At 39.3% G+C, this 10,475-nt stretch overlaps 1 protein-coding gene across 1 annotated transcript; it reads left to right on the top strand.

The window, feature by feature from the left end:
- The first annotated feature begins 2,204 nt into the window (after positions 1-2,204).
- LOC142174441 (uncharacterized) lies at positions 2,205-9,953 on the top strand. The gene is made up of 3 exons (XM_075240234.1): positions 2,205-2,390; positions 2,481-2,691; positions 8,887-9,953. Exons 1-3 carry the CDS (start codon positions 2,205-2,207, stop codon positions 9,951-9,953), a joined length of 1,464 nt encoding a protein of 487 aa, XP_075096335.1.
- Positions 9,954-10,475: the final 522 nt, after the last annotated feature.

A 10,475-nucleotide genomic window follows, 5' to 3' on the forward strand; every position in this document is an offset into this window, starting at 1 on the left:
GAACTTCAAACATCCTCATTCGATGCTGAAACCTATCAAATCACGTCCAATTGACCTCAAATCTTAAACACAAGTCATATTTGACATTATGGAACTACTCCAACTTCCAGAATGAGAATCTGACCCCGATATCAAAAAGTCTACTTCCAGTCAAACTTCCCAATAATCTTCAAATTTCTAACTTTCGCCAAATGACTCCAAAATGACCTACGAACCTCCAAATCCACTTCCGAACGTGCTCCCAATACCAGAATCACCATACGGAGCTATTCTCAGACTCAGAAACCTAAACAAGCATCGATAACATTGAAATTCACTTCAACCCAAATTTATGAAATTCTTCTAAAATTGCTATCTTCCATAATAGGCGCGAAAACGCTCCCAGGTTACACAAAACCCAATCCGGACATATGACCAAGTCCTAAATCATCATACAAACCTGTTGGATCCTTTAAATCCTGATTTTGAGGTCGTTTACTCAAAAATCTAATCTTTGATTATTCTTCCAACTTAAGGCTTTTCAAAATAAGGATTTTCTTTCCAAATCAACTCCAATCTCCCCTAAGTTAAATTCCGACTATGCATTCAAGTCATAATACCTGAAGTGAAGCTACTCATGGTCTCAAACCGTAGGACGAGCACTAGAGCTCAAAATGACCGATCGGGTTGTTACAATAGTCGTTGCCTGGATGCCGAGTGTGATCCCCTATCTCTAGAATTAGGTCAGGAGTCTAGTGTCAAAGTCGACACAAGCTGAGCACGCGTGACATGAGTTGGCGAAGGGTCGATGGGAGGCCCGAAATCACGGTAAGTTTTCGTATGCCTCGACAATTTTGATTGTTGTTCGAATTTTTCCTCGATCTTACTTGTCTTTCTTTTTTAGGTCTTTGGAAGGATGTGTCAATGAGGCCCCCATCCGGCAATGAAGAAAACCTTCCCCAACCATCTACTCCAAAATAGAAAAAGGAGAGGGGCTTCGAGCTCCACGAAGTTGGATGAGCAAAAGCCCAAGAAAAGGCGAACCCCCAAGGGAAATGCCATCCCTCTAACAATAGATTCAATCCTCAGGTTACGAGATAAGCCCGAAGAGGGCGAAAAAGAATAAAATGAATATTTCGGGGCTGGTGGCTCGTGCACGAACTAGCACCAAAATTTGGAAAGCTTTAGAGCCAATAACAGTCAATATTGCTCAGCCTAGGCTCGATGAGGTCGAGGAGGAGACTTCGTCCCAAGTACCCGAGCCTAAAGGAATCGAAGATGTTTTACCTCGGGGAAAAGAAGCAGTTGAAGAGGCGACGGACGTTGGCACTGAAACTGAGCTCAAGACTCCCCAGGACGGAGGCAGTGCCTCAAAGGACCCACTCGGGGAAATAGAGATCATGGATTCCTCCTTGTTTCCTTTAGTATTTGATTCAATAATACGTGATGCTCAGGACGCAGAGGCATGCCACGGGGAAAGAGCCTACGAAGAGGAAGATCTTTTTCGTGATTTATTTGTTGGGGTAGAATATGTCACCGGTCTGAGTGACTTAGAGGTTCCGAAAAAGAGCTCGGGTGAGGCTTCCTTGAGTTTTAAATTGACCAGCTAATTTCTAGCCCCAAGTGTCGATCCCGAGTGCAAGTGAACAATTGTGAATACAGTCTCGGAGGATGCCCGGGTTCTTGCTACAGCCATAGGGGTGGCCAGCTACCTCTAATGTTTGTTCACAGAGAAAGATCAAGCCCATATAGATGAGATGGGAGCGCCTTGTCTTTTCAATGAATCCCAACAGGCTTTAAACCGAGTAATCCCTGATTCTTCTATCCATTTTCTTACTTAGGTTTTTCTCCCTTAGTATAACTTTTCCCTTCTATGTTTGCAGGCTTCGGTGCTTCATCACGAAGCTTTCCTCAGATTCCGAGGGGAACTGAGCCGTTATGAGGCTGATATTCAGGGGCTCACCGAGGAGAAAAATGCTTTTAAACTTCTTAGTGAGCAGAAAGAAGAAGAAATCAAGGGTCTCCGAGTTGAGCTGGCCGTGGCTCAAAAAGAATAAAGTGACCTGACCGAGCAGGTAATAAAAATCTTAGAAGCTCATGCAATCGGTTCGGGAGTGATGTCTAACAATTCAATCTCACGGGTCTAGCAGAAGCCTGTGATAATCGATCAGCTCCGTGGAGAGGTAGATACGGTGAAGGCGGAAACCATATCGTGGAAGCAAAATATGAACCTCCTTGCCTCAGAGAAGGAGGCTGCTCGAGCTCAGTTATCCTCGGCTGAAAGCCAACTCCAAGGCATGAAAGAGAAGAACTTGGAACAAGATAAGAAAATTGAGGATCTCCAGGCTCGATTGGTCACAGAACTTACAGCGGCCAAGTCTAAGGCTGAGACAGCCAAGGTCGATGCTGAGGCAATCGTGGCCATCTACCGGTCAGGCGTCGAAGCCGCTCAAGCTCGAGCAAAGGAAGTTATTGATACTGCTCAGGTTCGAGGATATTAGGTTGCCGAGCATGCCAAGTGCCAGTCTCAAAGGGAGACTCTCAAGGAAATCCGCGCTTGTGGCTTCGATCTCACTATTGAGATAAAAAATGCAAAAGAGCTTGAAGTCGAAGCCGAAGCATTGGTCTCTTCTGATGATGATGATTCCGAGAGCATGATTGTATCCGAGAGTGGAGAAGACCTCGAGGGTGAAGATATTGCTCTTGGAGAAGGTTAAGTACTTAGGATCTTTTTTGGATTTTTTGTATGGAATTCCGATTCGGCGATGTTGCCCTTGTAAATAACTTTTGACATATATGAAGATCTATCTCTTTCTGTCTTGTCTTGTGAAATTTCATTTCACTTCTGCCTTATGAAATTTTTGCTTTATTTATGCCTTAAGAAATTATTATTCATAGGTTTGAGGTTTAGGCAATTCGCCCAAAACCGAACTAGCATAGTTATTATCGGGTGAGTGCTTGCTCGGACTCGAAATAAGGTAATCCTTAGGTTTTGTTTGATCAAGGATGATCTTTCGAACTCAAAGCAAAAGATAGCCCTTAGGCTTTTGTATTAGGCCGATATGACCTTTGTGTAAAGAACGTTTATGGCTTTTTCCCCTTTTTCGGCTTGAAAAGTTTTTATCATTTACATTTGCAAAATTTGTAATGCCTTGACATGAAATAAGGGATTGTTCGAGAGTTCGAATAATTTTGTACTCATTAGAGTTTTTAAGGCTTGATATTATCGAAGCCATTTATAATTTTGCTGAGGATAGCTCTTTAACCGGTTTATGAAAATATTTGAAGACCTATTTTATTACAGAATTTGGACGTCTCCGAATCGTGTTAATTTGGTCGTATCCTTTTTATTTGGGACTTGCCTCTTAGGTTTATTTTCCCGTTTCACTTCGAGCTTGCCCGAAGTGTTATTCCCCGAGTGGGATGGTCATGGCCTATAAAAATTAAGGTTGGCCTTTAAGGTCTTATGATCTCGAAGTTTTAATAATTCAATCTTGTTTGTTTTTAGGGCGGCAGTCCCCGAGCATGGGGTTAGTTGTTTGAACTTCTGTTATGATCGGCCCTTAAGCCTGTTTACGCAATAGATCAAGAGTATGAAAATGTAAAGTAGAAAATTTGTCTAAGGCATGAGATATCGGCAAGGAAAAATAGTTCTTTCAATAGATGATTATACATGCGTACATGTTTGACGTTAGGGCTCGAGTAACCTATATGGGTATGGTTCATTCGACCGTTTGGCCCTTACAAAATTTACCTATCGAGACCCCACTGTTACGAAGTAATTTCCTTGCAACAAAGTTGGCATTCGAGGGTAATGCCACCCCAATATTCGAGGTTGATTGTAAAGAAGCCTCAGATACTGTTGAATTGTTCTAATTTAGCACAATCAATGGTTGCCTCGTTAAAAACCTCGCCGGAAAAACCCATCTGGGACAAAATCCGGTCTAAGGGAAAAAGAGTGCAATGCATGCTTTCAGACCTAAGGACTTCGTATTGAAGAATCCATCCCTGTCCTTGATAGAACACCTACAATTGGTTAGTTTAAAATACAAATGAAAATGGAGAAAGTCGTACCTTAGCAGTAGTATCGCTTTAGGAGTGACACTTTCCAATTATTTGGTAATTGCTCGCCGTTCATCGTGCCGAGCTTATAGGATCCCTTTTCGATAATGTCGAGGACCTGATATGGTCCCTCCCAATTTGGATCTGGTTTTCCTTCATTCGGGTTTCGAGTGTTGAGGATGACTTTTCTTAGCAGCAAGTCCCTAATTTTAAAGTGTCGAAGATTGGTTATTCGGTTGTAATACCTTTTGATCCACTATTTTTGTGCGGCCAATCGAATGAGGGCGGCCTCGTGTCTTGTATTCATGGCTTCATTATTCGATTCTTCTATCGCATATCGAAACCTGAGACTAGGTTCCCCAACCTCGACCGGGATAAGAGCTTCGACACCATAGATCAAAGAGAACAGTGTTGTCCCCATACTGGATTTCAACATCTTGAGGTACGCCCAAAGAACCTCGGGCAATATCTCTCTCCATTTTCCCTTAGTGTTAGTCAATCTTTTCTTAAGATTTTGAATAATGGTTTTTGGTTAATTTGGCTTGTCCATCCCCGCTAGGATGGTATGACATTGATAGAATCCTTTTAATCTTGTGATCCTCGAGAAATTTAGTCACTTTGTTGCCGTTGAATTAGGGCTAGGCATAATTTGGTAAATACCGAATTACCATACCAAAATTGAAAATTTTGGTATTTGGTATGGTATTTGGTTTAAGTTTTTTTTTAAATTGGTATTAGGTATGGTATTTTAAAATAAAATACTGAAATACCGATACCATACCGAAATATATATTATATTACACAAAACACATATTATCAATTATAACATAAATATAAAAAATCTAAAATTTTACTTTCCTTTATTCTTAAAGTTCATCAATTAACTCTAAACAAGTAACAAGACATTTCTAATGGTCAAATATTCTTTTATATACAATTTTCTCTATTTGGGTCAATATTTGCTAGTTTTGGACAAAAGTTTTGTTAACAAACATTTTCAGTTTTGTATTTTTGAGTACTTTAATTAAGAATATTAGAGTGTATGATTATATGCACTAGTTAGTATTCAAACCGAATAAACAGAAGTTACCGAACCGAATAAACCGAAATCGAAAGGAGAAAAACCGAACCATACCGAATTTAATTAGGTACGGTATTGGTATAGGATTTTAAGAAATCGAAAATACTGAATCGAAATGTCTAAATATCGTACCGTACTGACCGATGAACACCCCTACGATGAATTGCTTTCCGTTATCGCATACAATCTCGACAGGCATCCCGAATCGACATATAATTAGTCCCAAATGAAGGCTATGACTTCTTTTTCTCTACCTTTCCTAAAAGCTTGTGCTTCAACCCACTTAGAAAAATAATCAGTCATAAATAAAATAAACTAAGGTTTACCTGGGGCCGATGGTAGAGGGCCGACGATGTCCATTCCCTATTTCATGAATGGCCATGGGTATAAGACCGAGTGGAACTGCTCCACGGGCTGGTGAATCATCGGTGCATACCTTTGACATTTATCGCACTTTCGAAAGATCTCTTTTGTATCATTTTCCATATTAGCCCACTAGTACCCTGCTCTAATAACTTTGTGAACCACTGATTCGGCATCGAAGTAGTTCCCACAAGTGCCTTCGTAAATCTCCCGTAGGACATAGTTGGTCTCTCCTGGTCCCAAACATATTGCCAATGGCCCATCGAACATCCTCCTGAATAGCGTTCCATCCTCGGCCAAAGTGAACTTTGCTGCCTTCGTGCGTAGAGTCCTTGACTCCTTTTGATCTTATGGGAGTTTCCCATTCTTTAGGTATTGAGTGTACTTGTTTCTCCAATCCCAAGTCAAATTTGTAGAGTTTATTTCAACGTGGCCTTCTTCAATTACTGATCTCGAGAGTTGTATGACAGTCCCTGAGTTAAGTTCGTCATCTTTGACCGATGACCCCAAGTTTGCAAGGGATCCAACCTCACTGTTTTGTTCCTGAGGTATGTGTTGTAAGGTCCACTCTTTAAATCGATGTAAAGTTACATGTAGCTTGTCCAAATACCGCTGCATTCGATCTTCTCGAACTTCGAAAGTTCTGTTGAGTTGGTTTACCACAAGTAGGGAATCACCTTTGGCCTCGATGACCTCTGCTCCCAAACTTTTAGCCAGCTCGAGACCTACAATCATGGCCTCATACTCGCCCTCATTGTCAGTTAACTTCAAATTTTTGATATATTGTCTAATTATGTTACCCGTGGGCGGCTTCAAAACGATACCCAGCCTGGACCCTTTCACGTTCGAAGTGCCATCCGTGAAGAGGTTACACACCCCCGATGATTGTACCAGATTTTAATAATAGTTCCTTTTTGACCTCGGGCACGAGGGCTGGCGTGAAGTCGGTCACGAAGTCTACCCAGATTTGGGAGTTAATGGCCATTCAAGATTGATACTCGATATCATACCCGCTGATATCGATAGCTCATTTGGACAGTCGACTCGAGAATTCGGGTTTTGCAAAATATTATGAAAGGGATAGGTAGTTACAACACAAATCGGGTGATCAAATCAGAAACTGACCTGGTCGTGATGGCGCCTCGGTGCTTATGTGTCACAACCCAAACCGGTGGGCCGCGACAGGCACTGGGTACCTTACTCAACTGAGTACCAATATAATGTATCTTTTCATGTCATACTATCATAGATAACTGAGCAGGAAGGCTGTCGTCAGATAAGTAGGGTACAACATGTAATACAACCTTATACATAAGACATAAGGGCCCATAAAACCAAAATAACCACTTGTATACTGAACATAGGCCGACAAGGCTATACAATCCTTTACGTACATGACATCTGTCTACAAGCCTCTAAAAATACAAAATTTTCATAAAGGCCGGGACAGAGTCCCATCATACCAAACAATACACGTCTAAATCATACTAACCAAACAAGCAACTCCGAAGCAAATGGAGCGCACTAACATCTTCTGCTAAGATGATAGCCTGCTTGGAGGGATCTCGATCTGTCTATCAATACCTGCGAGGATGAAATGCAGTATCCCCAAGCAAAAGAGACGTCAGTACGAATAATGTACCGAGTATGTAAGGCACATAAATAAGTACATAACATACATGGAAGAAATATAGATTAAATGACTCAACCTGTAAGTCTGAAAAACTTTATAATTCATGAAATAATTATAGTGTCATGCATAAGCATATGAATGTCATGTAGTGCATAGGTACATTTGTTCATAACATCATCAGGCCTCTGAGGGCATCCCATCATAGCATCTTGGCCACTGTGGGCAAAATCATCAATGTATACCAGCTGATCAGATGGTGGTGCGTATATAACGCCATAACATTTTCCGGGGTCACGTGAACCCGTTAACTTCGGCAAAAACTCTGTATATACATAGTTGTATATACGTTGGTGACCCCTTAAATATTTTTCTTGGCCCCTCATTAATAAAATTATGCCTGGAGCAATGGTACGCTTCTAAGCGTAAGACATGCTCCTTGTCACTCGACGCGGGTTCGAAACCGGCTTGCTACCATATTTTTTTAAGTTTGTTTTACTTAGTACAATAGTACTATTTATTAGTCACTAGTAAATTTGACTAATTAATAATGTTTATTTCACTTATTCTCAATTCAATTATATTTTGAACTTTTAATAATTAAAAAATAGTAGTCAAAAGCCCCAATCGGTAGTCCCCTTCTCGGCTTCCCCAGTTCTTCTTCTTCACTTCTTTCATTCTTCCTCAATCAAAAATCAAAGCTCGCCTCCACTAGTCCGCCTCCATCACTTCTCATTTCAAAATAGAGAACCCTTCTTCCTCAATCTCTGGTTAGTGCTTCTCTTACTTTGAAACTTATTTTTTATTTGTAACTTAAAGCTTCTCTTACTTTGAAACTCTCTGTTGATTTTCTTTTTAATTGAAGAATTTTTTAGAGGGACTTGAGTTTGATTTTATCGGGTGACTGACTGTTGTCCTTGTCAGTAGAACAAGAACAAACATTTCTCATTCTTATCTTTGATCCAGTTATTTGATGATAAGGAGAAGAATCTACTCCTTGAGTGGAAATATTTTTTAGAATTCATTTTTCTTTTTTACTAAAGCTATATTTATCCAACATATTCTTTTTAATTTTTATCCCATAAAATGGCTGCACAAAAAAGTTGTAGTATTAGATTCAATAAGTTGAAGTATTTGTTTTATTCTTGATAAAAGGGGTGTGATTGCTCTATTGATATTGTGTTTGTTTATATTCTTGATAGACTCTTAAATTTATTGGACTCATTTTTTTGTAGGAAATTCATGTTCTTATGAATTGAGATGGACGTATTTTTGACGAAGTTTAATTCTTCTCAACCGAGTTCTACTCTTTGAAACAATTCCTCCCATCTTATAGATGAGTTTGATGAGAAATTACTCAATCCCGATCCTGGAGAGAGAGTACCCATTGATAAATATAGTCTTAGAATACGGAATGAAGTAAAAAGACACTACATTCAAAATGGACCTTGCCAACCGGTTGATCATAAGTTTCCTAAACCTTTATTTGGTAATAAAATGCGTCAATTTAGTCCAGGTTGGTTTAAAGGTTCGTATTCTATATGGGTGGAGTATAGTGTGAAGAAAGATGCCGCATTTTGTTTATGTTGTTATTTATTCAAAAATAATTATGTTCATGGAAGCACGGGTGACTCTTTCACAAAAACGGGCTTTAAGGCTTGGAATAAAGCTTCAGAAAGACTTTCTTTACATGTTGGTCAAGTAAATAACCTCCACCATAAGTGTTTTAACAAGATGTTAGACTTATCAAATTGATATCAATCAATTAAAGTTTCTTTTGATAAGCAATCTAAGAAACAAAGAAATGAGCACCGAATTCGTTTAAATGCATCAATCGATGTTGCAAGGTTCCTCTTGTACTTTGGATTATCTTTTCGAGGTCATGATGAAAGTGATTATTCAAAAAACAAAGGCCTTTTCATAGGGATTTTGGAATGGCTTGCAAAGAGGCTCCCTCAAGTAGATAGAGTCATATTGAAACACGCACCAAAAAATGATATGATGACTTTGCCAAAAATTCAAAAGGCCATTGTGAGTGCTTGTGCTCAAGAAACCGTGAAAGCTATAATCAATGATTTAGATAGGGATTATTTTGGGATATTAGTTGATGAGTCCAAGGATATTTCACACCATGAACAAATATCCTTTGTTTTGCGGTATGTTGAAAAAAAAGGCCAAGTGAACGAGTCATTTATTGGTCTTGTTCGTGTTGGTGATACCTCTGCAAAGTTTTTGAAGGAAGCAATAATTTCTTTGCTTATGAAACACTCATTAAGTCCATCCAAAATACGTGGACAAGGCTATGATGGAGCTAGTAATATGCAAGGAAAAATGAATGGTCTTAAAGCTTTAATTATGCAAGAAACTACTTCGACACATTGCATTCATTGTTTTGCTCATCAATTACAGTTGACACTTGTAGCGGTTACTAAAAAACATAAGGAGGTGGAAACTTTCTTTGTTATAGTTGCTAATGTGTTGAATGTGATTGGAGCATCCTTTAAACGCAGAGATAAACTTCGGGACAATCAAGCAGAATTATTGGAGCGGTTGGTAGAGAGTGGTGAAGTTCAAAGTGGGAAAGAATTAAATCAAGAACGAGGGCTTCAAAGGCCAGATGACACTCGTTGGGGATCACATTGTAAAACATTAGATAACTTTCTTATTTTATTTGCATCTATTGTTCATGTGCTTGGGGTGATTGAATATGAAGGTTCTGAGGCTAATGATAGATTGCAAGCAGAAGCTTTTTTGAGTAAAATCAATTCATTTAAATTTGTGTTCATGCATGCTTCACTTGATGTTGAAGGTATTGTTGATGTCGAACGAGCTGAGTAAAGCTTTACAGAAAAAAGAGCAAGATATTGTCAATGCGATGATATTTCTTGACTTTACAAAGGAAAGGTTGCAACAAATAAGAGAGGAATGATGGAAATCATTAATGGATGAAGTCTCTTTGTTTTGTGCTAAACATAACATTTTGGTGCCCAATATGGAAGAATTCTATATTCCTGGAAAGTCGAAGCGTAGGCCTTCTAGTGTTACTTATTCACATCACTTACGTGTTGAGCTTCTTTATACAGTGATTGATTTGCAACTTTAGGAGCTTAAAAGTCGTTTTGAGGTTGTCAGTAGTAACTTGCTTCTTGGTATGGGTAGCTTGAATCTGGCTAATTCGTTTGCTAATTTTGATAAGGAAAGAGTAATGACATTGGCCAAGTATTATCCAGATGAGTTTAGTGAATTGAAGCTTCGAGATCTTAGTCACCAATTTGACACTTTCATATGGAACATGAAACATGGTGACCCTAGATTCTCGGATTTGAAAGGAATTGGTGATTTGGCAAAAACGTTGGTTGA

Source organism: Nicotiana tabacum, chromosome 20 (genome assembly GCF_000715075.1).
Source record: "Nicotiana tabacum cultivar K326 chromosome 20, ASM71507v2, whole genome shotgun sequence".
NCBI classification, from domain to species: Eukaryota; Viridiplantae; Streptophyta; class Magnoliopsida; order Solanales; family Solanaceae; genus Nicotiana; species Nicotiana tabacum.

Coding starts and splice junctions, on each gene's coding strand:
- LOC142174441 (XM_075240234.1), top strand. CDS start 2,205: ATGAACCTCCTTGCCTCAGAGAAGGAGGCTGCTCGAGCTCAGTTATCC. Junction 2,391..2,480: donor CAGCCAAGGTCGATGCTGAG/GCAATCGTGGCC, acceptor CGAGGATATTAG/GTTGCCGAGCATGCCAAGTG. Junction 2,692..8,886: donor AGATATTGCTCTTGGAGAAG/GTTAAGTACTTA, acceptor AATCAATTAAAG/TTTCTTTTGATAAGCAATCT.